At 41.1% G+C, this 25,405-nt stretch overlaps 1 protein-coding gene across 1 annotated transcript in view; it reads right to left on the bottom strand.

Annotated features, from left to right (window-relative positions):
• Positions 1-25,405, bottom strand: part of LOC143329206 (sickle tail protein homolog) — a 139,441-nt gene that overhangs the window by 4,988 nt on the left and 109,048 nt on the right. The window contains 12 exon segments of the mRNA XM_076745004.1: positions 143-200; positions 203-308; positions 2,334-2,504; positions 2,597-2,732; positions 2,862-2,915; positions 3,014-3,161; positions 4,580-4,716; positions 10,949-11,124; positions 12,732-12,898; positions 13,029-13,080; positions 13,344-13,443; positions 17,591-17,893. Coding sequence (XP_076601119.1) covers positions 143-200; positions 203-308; positions 2,334-2,504; positions 2,597-2,732; positions 2,862-2,915; positions 3,014-3,161; positions 4,580-4,716; positions 10,949-11,124; positions 12,732-12,898; positions 13,029-13,080; positions 13,344-13,443; positions 17,591-17,893 — 1,608 coding nt within the window.

Genomic DNA, 25,405 nt, shown 5'->3' with positions numbered 1-25,405 from the left:
AACATTCTTTCATTAGGCCCGATATGTTTACAGTGAATGGGCTTCTACAGATCAACTTTTCAGTGTCAGATCCAGAGGTGTGTCCTGCTCTGACTTTTATGAAGTGGAAGTTATGTGTCCTGAGGCTGAATCAGAGTCTGACTCATTCATATCAGACATGGATTCGTTGAGGACATGGTCAAAGTCTATGTTGGTGTTGGGGATGGAGGCTCACTGCAGTCAAAGCTTGCTGGCTGGTTGGCCTGGCTGGTGATCGACTGGTTCATACTGCTGGTTTCTACGCTCAGACTGCCCTCTGGATTTTGTCTCTGTGTAATCTGTGGAGGACACACACAAGTTCACACAGACTGATAATAGCTGAAATTGAAATGGTCTCAACATATAAGTATTTGGGTATTTTTATTGATCAGAATTTGTCATTTCAGCCACATATCAACAACCTTGTTTCTAAGTTGAAACTAAAACTTTGGTTCTTTTTTCGAAACAAATCCTGTTTCTGCCTTCAAGCAAGGAAACACCAGATTTCTGCCACGTTTTTACCTTTGTTGGACTATGGTGATCTGCTGTATATGGGTGCATCTGACCAATGCCTTAAGAAGCTGGACACTGTCTATCACTGTGCTATACGATTTCTTACTGGCTGTGGACATTTTGTACACCACTGTTCTTTATACACTGCTGTTGAGTGACCAACTCTGTATCTCCGCAGATTTTCGCGCTGGTTGGTTTTTGTGTATAAGTCCTTCCTTGGTCTGCTTCTCTCTTATCTGTGCACATACATGTGTAAAATCGAAAATCAATATGGCCTGCGTTCTCAAAACATCCTACAGATGTTGGTCCCCAGAGTTAGAACTGACTTAGGCAAAAAGGCTTTTGGAGGTTGGAACAACCTCCAGAAGGATCTGAAACTGCTTGAACTGGTCACCTTAGGAGAATTTAAATCAATTTTAAAAGATTGTGAAAATAGCAGTCTTGGCTGTTGTGTCTGTTTTTAGTAGCCCCTTCATTATTTATACACTTGTCCCATTTTAAGCACTGTATTAGTTGTTCTGCTGTATGCTTTATTGGTGTTTTGTCTTTCTGATAATCACTTATTACGTTTTGTTGTAAACTGTTTCGCTCATTTGTAGTGAATGCAAACTGAGTGTGTGCGAGTGTAATGTACTGTTCTTGTACCTGAGTCTATGATGCTGTCTTTGCCAGGTCACTCTTCTAAAAGAGATTTTAATCTCAATGAGGCTTTTACCTGGTTAAATAAAGGATATATATAGCTGGGGTTTATTTAAAACTATGAACAGGCCTGAAACTGTCGGAGAAACTTTCCTTACAGGTCAGTAAAAGCTCTGTCATCCTTCCATGGGTACTGATTTGGTGATTTTCAGGTGAAAAATATATAGTTTAACCAACTTCTAGTTTAGAAGTAGGACCAATTTGGTTACAAAAATAAGTAACATTTAACTATTGTTCCTCCACAGTTACAATAATTATATGTTAATTTTTAGTTAGCACCAGCTTCACACTGGAAAAGTCCTTCAAATTTAATTGACACAATCAGTATTAGTCTGGAGTCTAGAAGTGTTTGAGATTAAATTTAGATAAGTTTTATCTAGCATATTTACTTTGAACACTGTAAATCTGTAACTAATATATATATATATATATATATATATATATATATATATATATATATATATATATATATATATATATATATATATACACACACACACACACACACACAGCGCCATGGAATGTTATGGTCATTGATTGGATGTTTCTTACTGCAATGCTCTCTGGCAGTTGTATTTGACACCTCTCCTAAAGTCTGAAGTCCTTTTTGAGGATTCATTTGCACAATTTTCTATCTTTGATGTATTTTCACTGAACAACAACTTCAGTTTAGATATGGTGAGATCTTCATCATATGGATAGATTTGTCTACATGTTTTATGCTTTAGTGGTTATGAGCAAATAAGTTTATTAGCCTATAACAACCACATGGTGGTGCTACTGATATCCCTGTTGAATATGAGGAGAATATGCCAAGTTGAAACTTAAAGCTTGTGTAGACACATCCAAATAATTGTGGATAAATGTAGCAAAGTCAAAATTTTTAAAATCTTGGTATATCTTGGTAAAAATCACTGAAAAATGAAAATGATGGGCCTTGTGGGTGCAACATGTTAGTTCAATCTTGGCTGTTAAAAAGAATGATGACACTGTTGAAAGTTTGAATAATGTCTCAAGCCTAAACTATTGATCAGAGTTTAGCTGCCAAAACAGGACAACAATGAAACAGAATAATGGACAGTGACTATGTATTTAAGACTGACCTCAGTATGTGTCTGCGAGTGTTTCATGTTGATCGGGTCCATGTGGCTCTCCTGTGTTGGTGTTTGTGCAGATTGACCAGATCCACCTGCTGAAGTGCAGAGTCCATCAGACTGCAAAGGGCCCGGTCTCCTCTGCAGGAAAGGGCTGCTCTCTCTGCTGCAAGGACTCACCTTAACAGCACAACAACAGTTCCCACATTCCACACCATAGACTGTTTCCTAATAAAAACACATGTTTATACAGTATACTGTACATGGAGTACCTTGGCCACAGTGGGTGACTCTCGTCCATGGATGAATGTCAGTGGGGGAGTGCGGTGGTGATGGGACGGCCCGATCACTCTGGCTACAGTGCTCTTCATTCTGCGGGCTATGATGGGGGCGGCTGAGCCTGCCAGGCTGACCTTGGGCTGATTCCCAGAGACATCAGGCATGGACAGAGAGAGTCCATCAGAGGATCGAGGTTGGGGTTTGGGGGAACTCAAGGTCTGGGTTCTCAGGGGTCCCTGGTTTCCTGTTTCCAGGGACTTTAGAGACTCCATCTGGGCTGCTCTGGTTGGGAGGGTTGACTCTGACACACACCTGTTGATAACAGGGAGGACAAAGATGGCCATATACACATCAGGATTATGTCACTGCAAATGAAAACTGTTTTACTTCTGAGTGAAGTTAATGAATACCTGCGGAGAGAACTGAGGGCATCTGTCAAGGCTTTGACCCTCTTTAACATGGAGTCCATCTTATGAGGCTCCTCCATCAGGAAATGCACCGCCTCCACCTCCAGCTTCAGTACTGAGCACATCTTCGTCTGCAGCTCTGGAAACTCACCTGGAAGAAACCAAAAGGTGGACACAATACAAATTCAGATCAAGGTTATGAGGAGACCTTTTATTATATTTTTAATGCAGCGGAGTGCTGTCTATTCAGATAATATGTGCTTGTCATTAAAGGGCGATCGTGGGTCCCGAAGCCAGACCAGTTGAGAATCACTGGTCTAGAGCAATGATTCTCAACTGGTGGGACCCTTTTAGTGGGTCGTGGGTCGCGTCTTTTTTCCTTAAATTTGGTTGCGGTTTGTCATTAAGGGGTAGTGGGTCACTACAATGTGTACCGATGGTTTCCTGGAGCTGGTGATGTCCTGCAGGCCTTGCACTGACACAGTGAGCTAACATTGACTCGCAAATCAGTTTGGCAATTCCGCGACAGTACAATCCTACTTTTATCAAATTTAAAGTTTGGCTGGAGTCAGTGGCCCAAACAGGTTCATTCATCACATGCTAGTCTATCTTTTACCAAGTCCTATTTTCAGTCCATAATCACAGTTAAGCTAAATGGCATATCTCTCACCTTTGTAAACAGTCAGATTTCTGTGTGGACTCATAGACTATGATTGACAGCCAAAGTGTGTTGTGGTATATAATCAGTGAATCAGTGACAGTCAGTTCAACTTAACCAACTCAAAGGGTGGTCCAAAAATGTGTGATTACTTATATTGTTATTATTATTGTTTTTGTTAGTTGCAAAAAATGGTAAAATGATTCTTAGTATAGGCTACTTAAATATAATCACTTGTTTGCAGGAATCATAGGATGAGAAGTATTCATTACAAGAAGGAACACAGTCACTCAACAGTACACCCAACTGAAGCCGGACAAAGTGAATACACCCCCCTTGTCTTCATAGTAAAGAACCTTGATGACTGAGGTCCATGTTAGATGCACCAAGCCAAATGATGTGCCATTGCTTTGCTTTTGCCTACAAACCAGCTCTCCTTGGAGACTAAGGATTTAATTTTTAATGAAGTATGGAACTATACATAATCAGCCAGTTGGGCTGTTAGAATAAAGAGAATCCTATGTAGATTGAACTTCACATTAACTATCACTGATCCATTATTGATTGATATGAAATGTTTAAAATTAATGCAGAAAAATTTGGATACATTTTTCAGCTAATTTTTTTCTTTTATGGTATTTAATGGGAAGCTGTCCAAAAGTCCAGTCAAAGTGAAGCAGTAGATACACAACTGCAGCCCATAAGACATTAGTGTCAACAGTTTCTAGTAGAAATACTCCCTATTGAAGAGACAGACTTTGACAGCACTGAAGAAAACTGCTGTTAATAGTGTGATAATTTCAGTTAACTTTATTTTGATTTTTTTTTTTAGATTTATTTTTATTTTAATCAGCAAATAGACAGATACTGTTGGATTCAGTCCTTTCTTGATACAACCCAAATCCACTGACCTTTAAGGATGGCCACAGCTTCGCCAATTCTCCGCAGGCTGATTGCTCCCTCCTCCACGTCTTTCAGAGTGATTGACAGCTGGCCTGAACTAGAGGTGGAGTTTCTTTGCCAGCAGTCTACATAGTCCTCGAGTTCACTGTGAGGTGAGAAGGACATCAAGCATGTGGCATTTTCAGCCAAGAAAGGCAGGAAACTCAACTATGTGATAATCCACTGTAGACATAAGATGGCAGCAGAGAGAACATTTGAGATGCTCCGTAGTTCTTTTAACGAATGGTACATATACTGCATACTGTACATGTGAGTCTGTGGTGTGATGTATGTTAAATGGTCTGCTGAGTTTTAATTGAGTATGAGTATGACTGTATGTGACAATACAGGAATCATCTGCTTCTAACTCAACAAGAGAAGATGGAATATCCCCAATCAAAGCAGTGGTGGAAAGTAAATACACTGACCCAAACATTATAAAGAAAAATTTAAATTGTAAGATACTTTATCCTTCATCTTCAACAATTCAGAGGAAAATGTAATACTTTTTATTACACATGTGATGATGATTAGATGAGAATCATGCAAAATATATGAAGCAGTTGAAAGTAGTTTCACCCTGACTGCAACGTGAATCCAACCTGTTGGCCCATCAATCCAATAATATAATCACTTAAAAGGGTCATTCTACATAATGTGATCTTTTACTTTCCAGTCTTCAAGCACATTCTGTTGCCAATACTTGTATATTAATATAAAATTTTGATGCAGGAATTTTACTTGTCATGGAATATTTTTATAGTATGGTGTATCTGGTATGGTATATATTTAATTAAAGGACCAATATGTAAGATTTAAAGGAATATAATATTCATAAGTACAATAGTATGAAAAAGTTTGGGCACCAATTTACTCTGTCTTCACAGAAAATGATCACAGTCACATGTCATTCATTTTCTAATAAAAGCTGAGTACTGGGGTGTTTTCCAGACAAAGACTTTTAGTGTAGCAATATTAAGTTATATGAAATTAAATCAAATGTTAGAAATAGGTTAATTGTGCAAGAAAATTGGGCACCCTTCTCATTTTGTTGATTTGAATACCTGTAACTACTTATCACTGATTAATTGGAACACAAAATTGGTTTCATGAGCTCATTAAGCATTGAACTTCATAGACAAGTGCACCCAATTATAAGAAAAGGTATTTAAGGTGGCCAATTTCAAGTTGTTCTTCTCTTCGACTCTCCTCTGAAGAGTGGCGACATGGGGGCCTCAACACAACTTTCAAATGACCTGAAAACAAAGATTGTTGAGCATTATGGTTTAAGGGAAGGCTATAAAAAGCTATCTCAGAGATTTCAGCTTTCAGCTTCCACTGTGAAGAACATAGTGAGGAAATGGAAGGCTACAGGCACAGTTCTTGTTAAGGCCAGAAATGGCAGGCCAAGAAAAATATCGGAGAGGCAAAGGCGAAGGATGGTGAGAATGGTCAAAAACCCACAGACCACCTCCAAAGACCTACAAGATCATCTTGCAGCAGATGGTGTCACTGTACATCCTTCAACAATTCAGCGCACTTTGCACAAGGAAAAGCTGTACGGAGAGTGATGCGGAAGAAGCCTTTTCTGAGCATATGCCACAAACAGAGTCACTTGATTTATGCAAAAGCACATTTGGACAAGCCAGCTTAATTTTGGAATAAGGTGCTGTGGACAACACAGCATTCCAAGAAAAACACTTGCTAGACACAGTAAAATGTGGTAGAGGTTCCATCATGCTGTAGGGCTGTGTGGCCAGTCCTGGTACTGGGAATCTTGTTAAAGTTGAGGGTCGCATGGATTCCACTCAATATCAGCAAATTCCTTAGAATAATGTTCAGGAATCTGTCACAAAGTTGAAGTTACGCCAGGGCTGGATATTTCAACAAGACAATGACCCAAAACACTACTCAAAATCTACTCAGGCATTCATGCAGAGGAACAAGTACAATGTTCTGGAATGGCCATCCTAGGCCCCAGGTTTTAATATCATTGAAAATCTGTGGGATGATTTAAAGTGGGCTGTCCATGCCCGGAAATCACCAAACCTAACTGAACTGGAAATGTTGTATAAGGAAGAATGGTCCAAAATACCTTCATCCAGAATCCAGACAGTCATTACAGGCTATAGGAAGCATCTAGTGGCTGTTATTTTTGCAAAAGGAGGCTCTACTAAATATTGATGTGATTCTTTTCTTGGGGTGCCCAAATTTATGCACTTTTTTGTTTTTATCCATATTACACATTATCTGTTAATCCAATAAACCTCATTTCACTACTGAAATATTACTGTGTCCATCAGTTATTTGATAGATCAAAATGAAGTTGCTGATACAAACACAAAATGATTTACAAATGAAAATAATGGAAATTGTAAGGGGTACCCAAACTTTTTCATACGACTGTGTGTTTTCATTAATGTATAATAACCTGAAAATAAGAATCATTGCGTGTTTGGCACCTTAGAATGAGCTCTTTATACCTACAAACGGAGCAGATCCTATTCCACAGAGTCAACCATGTTGCACCATCATGTTTCTATAGTAGCCCAGAACAGACAAACTAAGCATTGGCTCTAGAGAGCACCTTATATGTTTTTTTTTGCAAGTTTCACAGCCACCATAGGTTCTCCTACACATTGTTAAGGGAGGGATGGCAGGGATAAAGTGAGAGGCATTGAGCTGGTTGCAATCTGCAGCCTCACTGCTAAATGCCACTAAATTCTACAGACTGCTCTATATAATTCTTCCATCTGTGACATTTAGGTTATGGGTTGTCCTTTTCACTTCATCATAAAGTAATGTGCTTTAAAGTAATCATACACCACACTCTACCATCATTAATCATTAGTTAGGATACATTTGTGCACTAGAAAAAGTTATTTGTTGTTTTGTCTAAACCACTGGATTTGTATTTTAACTTTTGGAAGTCTCCAAAAAATGTATTATCATTATATGTATATTATTTTTACTCCTGAAATATTGTATAATTGACATCAGCTGATTTCTAAGAGTGTATAGGAAGGTGGATATTTCCTACAAGATTCGTATCATAATTAGGTAAGTGTATGGGTCTCCAGTGTCATCTATTGGAGACTTGGGTTGTTTACTGATGATACATATCACTGAAATGACTGTGTCTACAGTTTTCCTGTACTTTATCTGATACTGCTACATTGCCAGTATGAGAGATGTCATGGTGCAATTTACAGATTTCCAAAAGCAAGTAGATACCTGCCCATGGAGTCTTAATATGACAGAAAAAGCATGGGAAAGGACAGAGGAAGGACAGGAAGAAGACACTTTTCCAGTGTATTTCGAGTGTCCCATCGATGATGTTTTAACCTGCCAGTTTATTGGTTTCACTGTCATTTGAGCTCAGCTTTATTGTTGAGTTTGATTTAAACTTCAGTGAGATGCCTTCTGCTTTCACCAAGAAGACTTCTTTCTGTATCTGTATGCATAACTGGACACATTACTTTCATTCTGTGGCCAATGAAACCTCTGAATCCTGAGAAGAGAAGAGAAAGCAGGAGAGCAGGAAACTGCAGTAACATCAAGTTCAACATGTGTAAAGCTGTTTTTCTTTCAGTTGACATGCACATGAATGCTTTATCATAACAAAATCATGAAATGATAATGATAATGTAATTACTGTGTATGTATGACCTTTTGACAATTTATTGTGAACGATAGCCCAATCTTGACTGATACTGCTTATGTCTGCAGTACACAGTTAGTTTTGATAGTTTAAGACATTTGATGATTTAGGACTTTTACAGACACTTTATGGACTCAAAGATGTGGGTGTTTCAACTGATATGAATTCAGCATGACAGAAAAAAATCCCTGTCTCAAATTGTTTAACTGCTTTCCTCCTGCTCATACTACATTCACTCAGATCATCCAGTACAGTGATGCTGGCTTTAAAACATATCGGCGTTAACAAGCTGATATGATAGGGGGTCTTGGGGTCTCCCACTAGGAAAATGTTAACATTGAACACTTCATTTTGGTTACTTTTTGTGTATACAGAAAACCACAAACCTACCTAACAGCAAATCAACCGAGTGAAACATTCTCTTCGAAAAGGGAAACACAAAATTCAGGCACTTGACAACAATGTTAGAGAGATGGCCATTTCCATTCCTATACAGATCACTGTGTGTAAACTGCTTATTTAAGAGGATCACTTTTGAGAAGCTTTCTTGAGCTTATATTTGAATTAAATTTATCAGACACCCCACAAAGCAGACAGAGGTATTACTTTGTCATAGGTGTTGAAGGAATGATCCAAATGGGCCACCAGCAAACTGAATCAGATTGTGTTGTTACATGAGCCTGTCTAGGATTTCCTGAGTTCTGTTCACCTTTTGTTGTCATCCAGTCCTTTTGTTAAGCCCCTCCCACAACCTAATATTTGAGTCTACCTTTGTTGTAGTGGTATAAAACTGTGTTCTGAATGTCAATCTTCAGAGATTCAGAGATTTCATGACTGCTGTGAACTCTTTTTCTGCTGTGCATTGAAATACTCATCATAATCATCTGTATTCTTCTGAAGCTTCAGTAAATATTCTCTTCTTCAATTTGGAACCTTTTTTCTTCAAAAAGATGCACTGTTAATGTAATAGCTCTCTCCCTGACCCCTGATGTAACCATAGTGATTACTGACACACACAGTGCAGTAGCTTATGAAAATGAATGGAAACAGTTGCATCCATTTGATGAAACAGACGCATTAGAGTTATAATCTCAATGAAAACAATTTGTAAGATGACAACAAAATAATATTAACAAAAGCACTACATGTTTAGCTTTGTAAATGCACAATGAAATGAAAGAAGCACTCCCACTGTGGTTTGGACCCAGGCTCCTCAATTTCAAGATAAGAAATTTTATAGAATATGAAGAGAAAAGCTCAGTATTTTCTGCTTTTCAAACTATTCAGCTCTCTATACAAATAAAGCAAAAATATTTTTCAGTTGTGAATACGTGTAAGCTAGGGTGTTAAGCAGTACAAAGTAACTGGCACTTGAGCTGAAACAAATTTACTGACAGACTCTTCTCATTATTTCCTGTAGGAGGGTGCACTAGTGAAGATAATGGTTACTGTATTTTGTTGGTATTTTGTTGTATGTAATTTGGATTGGTGTGTGGAGAGATAGTTATATCACACTTATTCTGAAACTCCTGCTCATGATGCTTGATAAATGACAAGCTTTCTGTTTGTGTGCAATGATGTCAGTGTGTAGCTTGCTAACATGAAAATGAGTTCTGATGTCTCTGGAAACCCATGTCACACCAGATCAGATCACTTCCCATCCCCCTGGTTCTATTTTTTAAAAATATGTTTCTTCACATTATCTCTCTGCTTAAATATCTTGCCATGCTATGTCTTGCATGTCACCAATTATTTCAGTTCAGCTGCAGTGATATTATTAAATCGGCAAGATGTACATAAGCAAGGGTGTATATGTTGAAAAGACCAAACCAACACTTCAGAAATCATGGCCATTCATGACTGTCTAATCTCTGCTTCAACTTTAAACAAAAGAATACAGTGGACATCTGACTTTTCCATGGAACTGATGTTTTGCCAAAAAGTTGCAATTAAGGTTTTGTGTAGTGTAGTATGTCAACCTTAATCCTGTGTTTCTCCTCTCAGCTTGTCTGCTGGAAATTGAACAGGCTTCAGTGTTTCAATCCCAGTGAATATGAGAGAATCTAAGATACTTATGGGTGAAAAGAATAGGTTAGGGCAAACCTATTTTATCAAACTCCTAAAACATATTTAACCATCTCAGATTAGTAGCTAGGTACTATCAAAATATCATTTAAACCCATATAGGGCATACTTTTAAAAGATGCTTTTCAAATGAGTTCCAGAAGGAGGCAATGGCTACAAGGTCTCGTGCTTCGTCCTGGATAGTGGGGAGAGGAGGTTAGTTAGAAGGAGTGTAGTGGTGGAGAATGCAGGTGAGTTTGGAGGGGGCAGGGTTATGGAGGGCTGCGGGACTGATAAGAAGGAGTTTGAACTGAATTCATTGTTGGACAGGGAGCAGGAGCTTGAGTGGGGCTGAGAGGTAAAGACAGGATTGTGACATCAGAAAGTATTGATGGACTGACACATTGTTGATTTGGGTCTTTGACAATAACACAAAAATAGAATATTTTTTTTCCTTTTAAGCAATCATGTGAACATTTTCTTGAATAATGTCCTGAACTGTTTTATTGCCAATGAATTCAACTTTTTTATAACTACTGTGCTAATTCTTTTTTCAAAAGCTACATCATATCTCTCATGAAAGATATATTCTCCGGTAAATTCAAACTCTTACCTTAGTTGAACGAGTATTTTCTCCTCTGTAGCCAGGTAGTGGAGCCTCTCCTCCTCTATCTTTGTTCTCTGTCTGTACGCTGCCTCCCCAGACTGAGCCAGTCGATCACACATCAACACCACTAGCTCCTGGTCTGCCATCCGCAGCATTGAACTCACACTCTCCTGGTTTGATAGCTGCAACACATGGAGCTTAGGAATTAGTATTCAAAAGCAGCACTTTTTTTGCATAGCCTGTGGTGAGGCCTGAGGAAAGGCTGTGTTAGCTGGTCCATGTGTTCCTCCAATACTTTGGTCCAGAATATTTCAACAACTACTGGCTTCACTGTCAAAAAACTGATGTGGATGTTATGATGTGTCATTCAATTAGCTAAGCACATCAAACATGAATCAGTTTTTACTATATTTGACTATAATGACCATGACTTTTCTCCTAATGCCACTCTTTATAAACTTAACATTTTTAGCCTTATACTATTCAAAGAATACCTAAATCATCAGCATGTTCATTCTAACACTTTTGTATTATTGGATCTAATGAGCATTATAACTTTTAGGTCTGTAGTGACAGTAAAAGGTGGAGTCAGACAGAACATTGTTTTCTGAAAAATATCAGGACTCCCAAGAACAATATAATTTCTAAAAACACAAAATAGAAATAGTACAAATAGAAAAATTCAATAAAGTAATTACATGTACATTTATGATTGAAAACAACTAATGTGGGTTACTACAGAATATTCGATAATATTGATGAGCAATATGTGAGTGAAATGTATGTCTTGACATTTCAGCTAATAAAAATTGTACTTACATTTCCAAAGAGTGTGGATTGGGTCTAAATTATTCATTTCATCTTCATCCTCCTCTAACAATATGGGTGATGAACCATCTTACAGCTCAGTATCTCTGCATTCACAAAGCTAGTTTCACTCAGAATGCATCACATGACTGGCTACAAACACTCTAAATTACCTTTTCACAACACCAGCTCATGCTCTCACAGCCCACTTCTCATTTCTCAGTGTGTACATCCTGTATTCCTTTCCTGGCCATCTCTCTCTCTCTTCTCTTCTTAAACTGAGATGAGATCCATTTGTCACTCTTCTAAATGTGATCCACCTGCAGCTAATTTGTCTTTGGTCTATAAACAGATGGTAATTTTCAGCCCTCAGCTTGATAAGGGTGAGCATTTCATCATCACTCCTTGTAACAAATGGCAAAGTAAAACTGACCTCAGATGTACCCTACAGCACTGATTGCAACTATACTTTTGGAATGACATTTGCAGACTACATAATGGGCAATTAACTACTATATGACAACATGAAATACAGCAAATTAGTGCTGAATCCAAGAGAATTGTCTTGTTAATTAATAATTTAAGTTTAGCAGCTTTTTGCACTGGTAAATATCACATCACAATTATAGCACTTATAGACATTATAGACATGCTTCAAGATGGTGCACTGAGATTGATTGATCACAGGCAGGAGGATGGAGAAGTGAGGAGACGAGGAGGCACAAAAAAGAAAAATGAGATGAGCCCTAAGTCAACACTGTTGTATTTGTTACTGTATGTCAAATTAACATAAAGTGCAATATACAGTGTATGTATATAATGTATACTGTTCTTTTCACATTAGCCATTACTCAGTGATCAGTGCGGTCTACAGTGTGGTCATTTTGCATCCACTCATTTTGCTATTCTTCTTCTTCTTCTTATCATTATTAACATTATTTATGTTGCATTGATCATAATTAGCGAGTACACAGATTAGTACCTGTAAGCATCTGAGTTGGTTGAGTTGTCCTCGTAGTTCATACACATTTCTCTTTGCTAGTAACAAACTCTGCTGCAGCCTGCTGTCCGAGGAGGGAGCCTGAGAAGTCCGGGTGCTGGAGCTGAAGCTGTCTATCACACGAGCACTGTTCTGAGGGTCAGATGCTCCTTGAAGTCAAAGAAAGGTGATTTTAAGGTTATCATTATGTTCAAAGCACAAGAAGTATGGTACTGGTGACAGGTAATGTCACCATCAGTTGCAATTGTGTAAAAAAAGAAGAAGAAGAAAAAATCTTACCAAGTCTGTCTTGGAAGAGTTTTTGTCCAGCAGACTCACTGAAAAGACACAAGGATAGTTATATAAAAAACATAACCATGCTTGGTCAGGATTATACAGTACACAACTTCATGTTATTACCAGAAACAACCAGAAATGTGCGATAAAGGTTGGCTGCGTATAATTATTTTGTGTTTTCAGAAATTACTTTAGACACCATTACTGGCTACACATATTGTGGATGAATCTAATGAGCATATTGTATGCGCTCAGTGAAATTGTTATTTCTGTATAAGCAGCTGTTGGCTTAAAGGGATCAAAGCAGATGTTACTGACATGACAGGGTTCTTGACTCCTGACATATCCCATAGACAGAGCATGGTGCACCTGGCTTGCTAGACTAGTGATCTGCTCCTCCATGGCTTTCGATCTCTCACTGAAAAATATACACCCATCATAAAACATTTATACTAACCATCAGAATGCCTTCCCATCATACTTTAATGGCACACATTTGCAAAACATGGTAACTCTGTAATGTCTAAATCACGTAATGTGTTTCATATTCTTTATTCTTCAGAAAAGAATCAGAATCAGAATCAGAAAAAGCTTTATTGCCAAGAATGCTTTTACACATACGAGGAATTTTTTCTGGTGAAATTGGTGCATGACACATCTACTAAAATAAGACACATCTACTAAAATAAGAGCATAAAAAATAACAATTTAAATATATATACACAAGTCTGTTATTGTTAGAAACACAGTACTGTTTTTCAGAAAGAAGTCCCAGTTGAGCGTTAATGTAATGCATAGAGTTATATTTATATCAGTCAATGTGACAGAATGAGTCTGAGGTGGAATGTGAAGAGTGTCAGGGGGGGTTCCGGGCCTTGTTGGTAAGGCTGACAGCAGACGGGAAAAAACTGTTCTTGTGGCGTGAGGTTTTGGTCCTGATGGACCGCAGCCTCCTGCCAGAGGGGAGTGACTCAAAGAGTTTGTGTCCGGGGTGAGAGGATCAGCCACAATCTTTTCTGCACGCCTCAGGGTCCTGGAGGCGTACAGGTCCTGAAGAGACCTCCATCCTCTGCTGTGCTTTCCTGATGAGGGGGCTGATGTTCGGCTCCCACTTGAGGTCCTGGGAGATGATAGTTCCCAGGAAGCGGAAAGACTCCACAGTGTCAATAGTGGAGTCACAGAGGGTGATGGGGGCGGGTGAGGCTGAGTTCTTCCTGTAGTCCACAACCATCTCCACTGTCTTTAGAGCATTGAGCTCCAGGTTGTTCTGATTGCACCAGGTCACCAGATGGTCAACCTCCCACCTGTAGGTGGACTCGTCGCCATCAGAGATGAGTCTGATGAGGGTGGTGTCGTCCGCAAACTTCAGGAGCTTGACAGACTGGTGACTGGAGGTGCAGCTGTTCGTGTACAGGGAGAAGAGCAGAGGAGAAAGAACACAGCCCTGGGGGGATCCGGTGCTGATGGTCTTAGCGTCGGAGAGGTGTTTCCCCAGCTTCACGGACTGTTTCCTGTCAGACAGGAAGTCTGTGATCCACCTGCAGGTGGAGTCAGGCACGCTCAGCTGGGAGAGCTTCTCCTGAAGCAGAGTTGGGACGATGGTGTTGAAGGCAGAGCTGAAATCCACAAACAGGATCCTAGCGTAGGTTCCTGCGGAGTCCAGGTGCTGGAGGATGAAGTGGAGGGCCAAGTTGACTGCATCGTCTACAGACCTGTTGGCTCTGTAGGCAAACTGCAGGGGGTCCAGTAGAGGGTCAGTGATGTCTCTGATGTGTGAGAGCACAAGGCGCTCAAAGGACTTCATGACCACAGAGGTCAGGGCGACGGGTCTGAAGTCGTTAAGTCCTGTGGTCCTTGGCTTCCTGGGAACAGGGATGATGGTTGAAGACTTGAAGCAGGCTGGCACGTGACATGTCTCCAGTGAGGTGTTAAAAATGTCTGTGATAGCTACTGCTTTAATAGCTACTGCTTTAATTCCACTGTGCAATTTATCAGACATGCTGAATTTCCTCGAATAAAAACTAATAGTCAAATAAATCCCAAGTCTGATTATGGCCGGAGGCATGGTCGATATGAACAAATAAAGGTTGGCCCCAAAGTAATGGCCAAACAAATTGGGTAAATGAAATCTTATTATGCGCATGCTAAATAAGCATAATATACATTTCCAACAATAACTTAATAAATTCAACAAAATAATCATGCTGTTTTCAACTCTTTGTTGTTCTGAATTACTAATCTAAAGTTGTTACTGTCTGCTCTCAGTCACTGTGGGTGTATTCATGTTCAGAGCTGTATTTTTCAATAATGGACAAGCACCATAAGGTGGCAGTAGCTATATTTCAAGACCGTATGATAACCTTGCAAGTTAATGAGAATTCCACAACATGCTCCTGCCAATGGAAAAACCTTGTTAATAAATTAAGGGTTTCTGTCAACTGAAATGGCTTTTAATTTGAAGCAGATATTGGAAGTGTTGAGTCTGTATGAACAGTTTACTAAAATATCGTAGCAATGGTCAACTTTCTCCACCATACTAAGTGTGGGACTGAGTAGTTTCTTAAAGGGGAATTTTGCCACATTTTATGTCAATGTACAATCGTTGTAAATGGTAAATGTGGTCAATTGAAGCAATAATCCAGTGTGTGCCATATTGAGTAAACTGAGTTATCTTGCTCAATGAGCTGTGCTGGCAGTGCCTACATGCACCAGGATGCATTGTGTGTAACTTTCTTATGCCCAAGTCCACTGAGCAAGCTAGCATCTGTGTGCTAACCCAACCTCATACTCATTATTTAGTTGACTTCAAATGATTCTTAATATTTGCAGTTTCACAGTACTGAAGGACAGTCAATCCCTCAATATTTCATCATCCCTGCCTGTGAGAGTGCAATAGCTAACCACTATACCAGTGCAACATGTTAACAATTCAACAGGCTAACCTACAGAAGAGAGAGCAACATGAACTAGGTGTGGAGATTGGTCAAGTAATGCAATTTTTGACATTTGTGACAGACTGATGTCATATTTTGCACAGAGCCTCTTTCCAGCCTGCTTCCAGGTAAACTAGGAGCGAGTTTTATGTTAATAGGAGTGATTATTCCTAAGATATGCACACATCCTATTTTGACTACAACCTATAGGAAGCTGTTCTTTTATAACTTAGTAATAGTGCATTTTTTGCATTATCAAAATTCTTTTCATAACTTTTTATCATCATAGTTCATTCTATGTGCAAAGTTGTGTGCAGATTGGATGCAGAAACTAGGATGTACACCATAAGAGGCTGTTCTTTGAATACATCCTTGAGTCTCCAGTCAGATTGAGGTATATGCTAATGTTACTGGTAGTGAAGTGTTTCAAGCAGTAGATTTTCTGAACTGATCTGTGTACAAGTTATTACTCGAACGATCCATTAAAAAATATGTGTTTGTTGTCATAATCCATAGTTAATGGCAGAAATTCAGAATATGAGTTAAGGTATGTAAGAAAAGACTCTAGTTGGTTCTAAGATCCTTTAAACTGTCATGATGCAGTTTGTTTAGTTTGAAGGTTTTCCTTATGTGTAAGTGTATGATTGTTTTTATTTGTGTCTGATTGGTTTTCCCTTCCCTGTGTATTTAAGTCTGTGTGTTCCCCTCAGTCTTTGTCAGTTTGTTGTCATTGCTTTAGTGTCAAGCCTTTCTCTCATTGTGAGTGTACCCCCAGCGATTTCTGTGATTTTGGACTTTGCCTTGTTTTCCCTGAACCTTGTTTGTTTTTTCATTGTTGAATTTCTGCTCCTTTTGTTTGGATTTGGTTTTATCGCACTGGACCTTTTACATTGGTGTTGATCCTCGCCTGCCTCCCCGCCTGTAAGTCTTTGCTAGTTGCCATTGTTATTTTTAAATCAATTTATTGAACTGCTCTTGGTCTGCCCTTTGGTCTGCTGTTTGTCCCTGACACAATTTCTGACAGTAACACACAAAATCATCATATACCTCTACCACAATATATTCTCATTGAAGCTACGATTTGATTAATTAAACTTCAAAGAAGTCCATATAAAAGTTAGAGAATGAGGGTGAAAATGAACTACCCCTCTGGGCCATATGATTATGGGAATGATGGGTTTGGGTTCAACCTTTAAGGAGCCCTGTGGGTTTTTTTTGTTGTTATTTATATTTTTGTTTCTCTCCAAAATACATACTGAGTATCCTTGAGGTTTACAGAGCTAAACAGTATGGTTACCTACTTGTAAAACATTGCTCCTTAGCACTACTAGTGGTCAAAAAGTCCACACCATACCTTTAAGGCAACACTATAATGATTGTGAGTTAAAAGTCTATTCAAACAAACTTTCACAGACTAAACATGCAAAATCACATCAACATCAAGTGAAAATGAAGAAACAAAAATTGCCACCAAAAATTAATTTTGTAGTTCAGGCTGGGTAACATGAAGCTAAGTTTGTGATTGAAGTTTCCTGTGTTTACCACTGTGTTCTGTGTGGACCTTTTTTTCGTTGACAAATCTCACAAATCACCTTCAATAAAGTGTGATGATTATTCTGTCTCTCATCTCACCTCTGGATGTTGCTGGCAGTCACATGACCTTGAAACAGTCTATTAGATTGTTCCAGAGAGCTGTCCACAAAACCAGATGAGGTAGAAGAAGATGAGCCACTTCCTCTGGTTCTGTTCACAATCTCCAGTGAAGCCCCGCTACTATTCCACTGCGCTGACATCCTCTCTGGAGACAAGAGGCAAACTCTTCCAAGGACCTGTCTGTCATTCATCCTGACTTCATTGGCTCTGTGAGGGGAAGCGGGTGGAGTTTTGGTTCCCAGTGGAGGAAGCTGGCTGTCTCCATACTTCCCGCTCTTTTGCCTAGATAGTGGAAAAACATACAGAAGAATGGATGGATTTGTACACACCTCAGTACATGTGGTTACACAGTCTTCATGGCCACAGTGTAGTTGGTCCCCAATTCTAAAAATACTACTACCTACATGTCTGTACATTTTCATTACAGTTAGTCTCTAGTACAACTGAAGATAGTTTAGATTGCTGTCACCTAGGGGGATATTTATCTGTATTTATCTAACACAAATTACTGTCAGCGACACAATGTTTTAATTCATTTATTTTTTTAATTAATTTAATTTTATTGTTCTTATCTCACCCCTCTAGTGCTGTTAGGATCCACAAACCTTTCTGTCCCTAGTGTTTTCCTTTGTTCCCCTTTCCCTTAGTGTTTTTTGTCTGTCTGTCCCCCTGTCTGTCTGAGGCTGGGTATGGTCTCCCACACTCAGCTGGCTCTGCCTAATCAGCTGCACACCTGTGATTAGGTGTACTGATTGAGATCAAGCTGATTAGGCCAGGAGTATTTAAGGTCGGCCCTTGGCTCCACTACTTGCCAGTTTTCCTGAGCTCTCCCATGACTATGAGTGTTTCCCTGAGTGAGTATTACTAAGTGTGCAACTTTTGACGTTGGATTTTGTTTTTGGACTGCCACTCGTGTGTTCTTTTGTTTCAGCGATTCTTTTGTGCTTTTCTTTTGTTTTCAAGCCACGTCCAGTGTTGCTTTGCTGCAGCCCATGCAGTTGTGCTCTTTTGTTATTTTTTCTCCCCCTCCTTCTGAGTGCGTTATTTGATATTACTTGTTCTTTTAGAGTGCGCTTTTGTTAACATTTATTGTGTAAATAAATTACCTTTTTTGTTATCCTGGCTCTGGTCTGCATTTGAATCCAGTAAAATTTATAGGCGAAAGTCTAACAAGTGCACTGGTTAGTCATTTCCATTTCCATTCTCTCCTCCTATATTTTGCCTCCCTAAACAGGAATACTTCAGAGGGCTGAAGCGTCACTTCACAGCCAATACAGAAATCTAAGCTTAGAATTTTGATAGTACAGTTTTCATTTAAGTTATTTATCAAGTATAAACACATTTGATTGTTACAGATTGACTAATGAGATAGATAAAGTAAGATAAAACTTTATTGATCTCATGCTGGGGAAATTAAGTCATTATAGCCAGCAAGTATACAAAAGCAAAACAACACAAACAGTGACATAGAAGGATCAAGATAAGGATACAGGATAAAGAATAAAAATCAACTATGTATATGTACATTATGTACAGATTATAAAAATACTAATTGCCGTAAAGATACTACAGCCTATAAAAATACTATTGCCAATATTCTCATGAGAAAAACTATCAATGGCATATGTTGAATCATTCTTGAGAAATGCTGTTGCATAAAACGAACAGTGAATTGCACAAGTCTATGTATATGGACAATATGACATAGACATAGACAGCTTTCATTGTCATTCAGTAGACAGCAAGTGAACACCGAACGAAATTTCCTTAGCAATAAGCTCAGCACAGGGTTGGAAAATCTTTAAAAAAAAAAAAAGTATATATATATAAGTGTGTAGTGATATGTACAGGTATCATGAAAGTATGTTAAAATAAACAGCAGAGTATTGTTGTATATACAGTATGTGAAATAGAACAGGCTGAATATGTACAGTACAATATGTACAGTCTACAAAAATATTGTTGCCAATATATCAAATTTGTTGAATAACAGATTCAGTTCATTTGCCCATTCCCAGTCTCCAGATTCTGGGCCCCTCCCGGTGTCACTACTGTGGTCTGAGATGGTTTTCAGGCCCCTCTAAACCTCTCTGGCATTATTCCTCTGAAGGCACTCCTCCAGCTTCCTCCTGTAGGTGTCTTTGCTTCTCCGTATCTCCCTTTTCAGCTCCCTCTACACCCTCCTCAGCTCAAGTTTGTCCTCTGATCTAAAGACCGTCTTCTTCAGCAGGCGTTTCAGTTCCAGGGAAACAATGTGCCTTCCTGATAGGCACAGTGTTTCCACATAGAAGTTGATGTAGTATGTAAAGCAGGTTGTCAAACTATCAATGTCCTCGCCATGTGGGCTACACAACACTTCCCAGTCAGTGGTTTCAAAAGCAGTCCCTCAATGCTATAATTGGACTCCTCTGACTCTAAATAAATAAATTGACAAAAACAACAAAACAAGCATAAAATAAATGACAAAACGTGATGATGCTTTTTTCTTAAGAACCTGTGCCAACATCACTTAAGGCAGGACTTTTTAGGTCATTCAACAGTTGCAGAACAGCTATATGGAGGTTGATGATACCCTCCTCAATGTCCAGTTTCCAGTTATTGGGGGCAGTTCTGAGGGACTTTGCAGTTTGTTGGACAAATTCGGTGGTTACCTTTCACTGACTTTACAGTCAAAACAGTTGCTCTTTTTTGTAGCACTTTTTAGAGGTATTGTATGATTTTGCAGTTCATAGCTTACCTTAAACCCCTAGGTCTCAGGGGATCTTCACACAAAGTTCATACTGAAGTGACTTAAAACTGAAAATAACTTTGGAAGGTGCCAATTTGATTTGTCTATCTCAGTCTGCTGAACCTTCATGTTACTTTCATGTCAGCTTTGGCGAGCTCATTCATTTTATCAGCAGTTCAGTGTTGCTTCAGGATCTTCTCTTTGTCTAGGAGAGGAAACAAGATGCCTTCCTTATGGGGACAAAACTCCTGGGGACAAGTCCCTGTAATGCCCTGTTTGTTCTTTTTTCCTTATTATTTTTATTTATTTTTATTCTGTTTGTGGAGCATATTTGAGAGTCTTGAAAAGAACTGTACAAATATCATGTATTAATGTACTGTAATGTACTGTTTGGGTATTAACTGCTAGAGTTTAATGGCATTATGCATAGACCTATGTACACACAGTTTCATCTTCCAGATTGATTTATTTTGCCCTACAGCAAATCACCTCAAAATGGCCTATTATTTTGATTAATCACAACCACACTGATATAAAGTTAATAAATCTGAGATATATTCAGACATCTTCCTGCTCCATCGGCCTCTTTCTCATCTGGAACATACCGGAAGCACAGCCAGGGTCATGTTTTTCAACTTCTCCTGTGCTTTCAACGCAATCCAACCATCACTGTTAAGGGGGAAGCTGGAAGGAGCCGGTGTAGACCACCACCTGGTTGTGTGGACCATCAACTAACTCACCAACAGTATGTGAGGCTTCGTGACTGTGTGTCCCATGTGGTAGTTTGCAGCACAGGGGTTCCAGAAGGAACAGTACTCTCCTCTTCCCTCCTCACCTCCTTCGGAGTTCGGAGGATGTAAAATACATGAATCAGTTTTACAGCATCTTTTTGATCTATAAATGGTTGTATTTTAGCTATGTTTCGAAGGTGGAAAAGTGAAGTTTTTGCCACCTTGTTAATGTGTGGTGTGAAGCTCAGCTCTGAATCTAGGATAACACCAAGACTTGTAACATCAGACTTAATCCAGGCAGTTCATTTACTTCTGCGCTTCCTGGATCTAATCCTGATCATGACTGTTGAGTGCTTGATTCGCCAAATATTTCCGGAGACTCAGTATTGTTCCTGACGGAACATTGACTTTACCATGCCTAAGGGTCTGAGTGACTTCCGTGTTCAGGTGGTACTGCAATGGGGTCCTAAATCCACCTGTTACATTTTTGTTTTTGGGCCGAGTTTCAGTTTTGTCCTAATTCAACTTCAAGAAATTATTGCCCATCTTTTTATTTATTGCCAAAAGACATAGCAATGGAGTATATAGCTGCCGCATCATCTGGTTCTGAAGATGCACAGTTGTGTGTCATCTGCACAACTATGGAAACATACATTGTGCTCTCTAATGTCACCAAGTGGCAGCATGTGTAGTGAGAACAGTAATGGACCAAGGATGCCCCCTTGTACAACTCCAAAACACACACGTGATATTTCTCAGATACATGATCTCCAACACTGATGTAAAATTTTCCCCCTTTGTATGTTTCAGACTAGTTTAACACGCAGTCAGATCAGCTGTTCAAGATATCAAGGTCAATCATGTCAAATGCTCTTAAGAGGACAAAAACTGAAACCTTATTTTCATCAGAATTTAGTATGAGGTTGCTGATTATTTTAGTGAGAGACAATTCAGTGGTGTGGTATGTTCTAAAGCCTGACTGAAATTCCTCCAGGATGTTATTTTTTTTTTTTTTGGAAATGAGTTAATTTACAGAAATTATATTTTCCACTATCTTAATAATGAATTAGTTACAGTCAGTAACAGTCTTGCAGAGTTCACTTAGTGTAATTCAATTCAATTCAATTCAATTCAATTCAATTCAGTATTCCTTTATTAGTCCCACGAGGGGAAATTCCAATTTACAGCAGCATCAATAAAGCGGATAGAATAGTATAACAAGTGCATGCAAATTAAAAACAACAAGCATATACAAAAGAGTGGGATAAAAAGAAACATTGTCCTAAAAAAATTGTAAATAGTATTTACAGACTGTTGTGTGTTGCACAGATTATTGCACAGATTATTGCATTGATTACTTGGAGCAGTTTTTGTTGTGTAGTCTGACAGCTGCAGGGAGGAATGACCTGCGATACTCCTTCACACACTTTGGATGTAGCATCCTGTCACTGATGGAGCTCCTCAGTGCAGTGAGTGTGTGTTGGAGGGGGTGGGAGTCATTGACTGCCATGGAGGACAGCTTGGCTGTCTTCCTGCTCTCCCCTCCTCCTCCACCAGTTCAAGAGGGCATCCCAGGACAGAGCTGGCCTTCCTAATGAGTTTGTCCAGCCTCCTCATGTCAGCTGTTGTGATGCTGCTCCCCCAGCAGACTACACCGTAGAAAATGGCAGAGGCCACAACAGAGTCATAGATGGTCTTCAGGAGTGCCCCACGCACCCCAAAAGACCTCAGCCTCCTGAGCAGATAGAGTCTGCTCTGTCCTTTTTTGTAAAGTGCAGTGGTGTTATGAGTCCAGTCCAGTTTGTTGTTCAGATGAACACCCAGGTGCTTATAAGATGTCACCATCTCAATGTCCCTTCCCTGGATGGTCAGTGGGGTACTTGGGCAGGATGCTGGCAGATCAAAAGAGGGCTGCTGCAGTGCTGGTACAGCTGGGGGAAGGGCAGATGTTTCCTCAAACCTACAGATGTCGCAATCTCGGTCTCTCACTCCCTCTGCTCCACTCTACCTGCCAGCCATGCCCACCTCATCAGCTCTACTCTGCTCACCTGCCGACACAGCTGCAGCTCATCACAATCAGCCCTGCATTTAAGCCTCTCCAGCACTCTCACCCGTTGCCAGATTGTTCTTCTGCAGTATGCGAGACTTTCCAGCGCTTTCCAGATTGATCACCCGTTGCCGACCTTGCCTGTTCCCGACCTGCTCTCCTCGTCTGCCTCCCGGTAAACTTACCTGCCTTCCGTCCCTGACCTCGTGCTCTGCCTCAGCGTTTCTGGTGTCTGACTGCTCTGCTGGTAACGGTTCATCCGCCTGGCTTCGGCTTTCCTCTTGCCTGCTCCCCCTCGGTACTTATACTTCCGTGGACTGCTCATCTGGCTTCGACCTCCCCGCCTGCCTCCGACCACTCCTCTGCTCTCTCCTCGCCGGCACCGCTGCCCGATCAGCTGTTTCTTCAGGCTGCGGAGCTCCCTCCTCATCATCAGCGGCTGAAGAAAGATACTCCGCTGCACGCTGGCTCGATCAGCTGTTTCTTCGGTGGCGGAGCTCCCTCCTCGTCATCAGCAGCTTTGGTAAGCCACTTCTCGTTCCCTCGCTTGAGCCCCAGAGACATTTTGAGAACGCTCAGCCCGGAGAACGAACTTACTCTGATCCATACCTTGTTTCTGGTGGTATTAAATAAAAGTCATTACCAACTGTGCCTGCTCTCCGTTGTACTGCATTTGGGTCCAAAACACACCCGTTTCAGTACGATCTGGCCAGAAATGGACCCAGCAGATCCCGCCTCTCCTCAGTCTCGCCTAGCCCGGGTGGAGGGAATGCTCCAGCAACATGAGGCTCAGCTCGCCTCCAGCGCGGCGGAGGCTCGTCAGTCAGCTTCGGCTCTGGAACGAGCGCTATCTTTGCTAGCCACCCAGGTACAACAGATGGCTGCCTCAATGACTCAACACGCCGCCGCTGCCTCAGTTCCAGCCCCTCCTGCTCCTCCCCCGGGGCCATCTTCGAGCACCACATCCAAACCCCGGGTGGGGGCGCCAGAACGCTATGCCGGGGACCCTGAGGGCTGCAATCCTTTCCTGACTAACTGCTCTATTCTGTTTGCTCTGCAACCCCACACCTTCGCCACAGAGGGAGCCAGAGTCGCCTTCGCCATCAACCACCTCACTGGAAAGGCACGTTTGTGGGGAATGGTGGAGTGGGAGAGAGGCACACCAGCCTGCGCCTCTTTCCAGGCTTTCGCAGGGGAGCTCCGCAAGGTTTTCGGACCCGTTTCCTCAGGTCCTGATGCTACAGGGGGACTCATGAGCCAGAGGCAGGGGGATCAGACTGTTGCTGACTATGCCATAGACTTCAGCACCCGGGCTCGTCTCAGTGACTGGAACACTGCTGCCCAGTGTGACGCTTTCCTCAACGGACTAGCTCCTTACATTAAGGATGAGCTGGTCTCCTTTGACCTCCCTAATTCCCTGGATGGACTCATTGAGTTGACCACGAGGCTGGACAGGCGTATACAGGTGAGGAGGAGGGAGCAACGACAAGAGGCAGCAGACCATCGACCTCCCATCCGTCAGCGTGGGTATCCTGTTGCCCCCATCCTTCCCTCAGAACCTGCTCACCGGGGGGTGGAGCCTATGCAGGTGGGACGCACCAGTCTAACGCCTGAGGAACGAGAGCGACGACGCCGAGGGAATCTCTGCCTCTTTTGTGGCCAGGCCGGTCACTTCGTCTCCAGGTGTCCAGTAAAAGGGAGGGCTCAGCAGCAAAGAGGGACATCCTGCTGAGCCGGTCCCAGAACTCTGTCCCCAACTCACGACCACTGTTCCATGTTCAGCTCCTGCTGGCAGGGGGATCCCATACCCTCGCCACCTTCATTGACTCTGGGGCAGACGTCAGCCTGATCGACGAGGAACTCGCCCGTCAACTGGAGATTGAGCAGGACCCTCTTCCTCGTCCTGTGCCGGCCAGCGCCTTGGATGGTCATCTTCTGGGGACCGTCACCCATCAAACCACACCTGTCACCATGCTCCTGTCTGGCATCCACCAAGAAACCATCCGCTTCCATATCCTGAGGTCTCCCAACCTTCCGCTGATCCTTGGCTACCCCTGGCTCCGCCGCCATAACCCCCATATTGATTGGTCTACGGTGTCCATCCTGGGATGGAGCCCCTCCTGTCGTCAGGTCTGCCTCAGACAGGCAGGGGCTCCCACTCTGCCTGCCAGTCCCTGTGCTACCCCGGACCTCTCCATGGTACCCCCTGACTACCGCGATTTCCGGGAGGTGTTCAGTAAGGCAAGGGCCACCTCTCTGCCCCCTCATCGGCCCTACGACTGCACCAT

This window comes from Chaetodon auriga, chromosome 12 (assembly GCF_051107435.1).
Source record: "Chaetodon auriga isolate fChaAug3 chromosome 12, fChaAug3.hap1, whole genome shotgun sequence".
In the NCBI taxonomy this organism is placed as follows: Eukaryota; Metazoa; Chordata; class Actinopteri; order Chaetodontiformes; family Chaetodontidae; genus Chaetodon; species Chaetodon auriga.
Note: the sequence above shows the minus strand (reverse complement) of the source record. Positions and strands in the feature narration are given on the sequence as shown.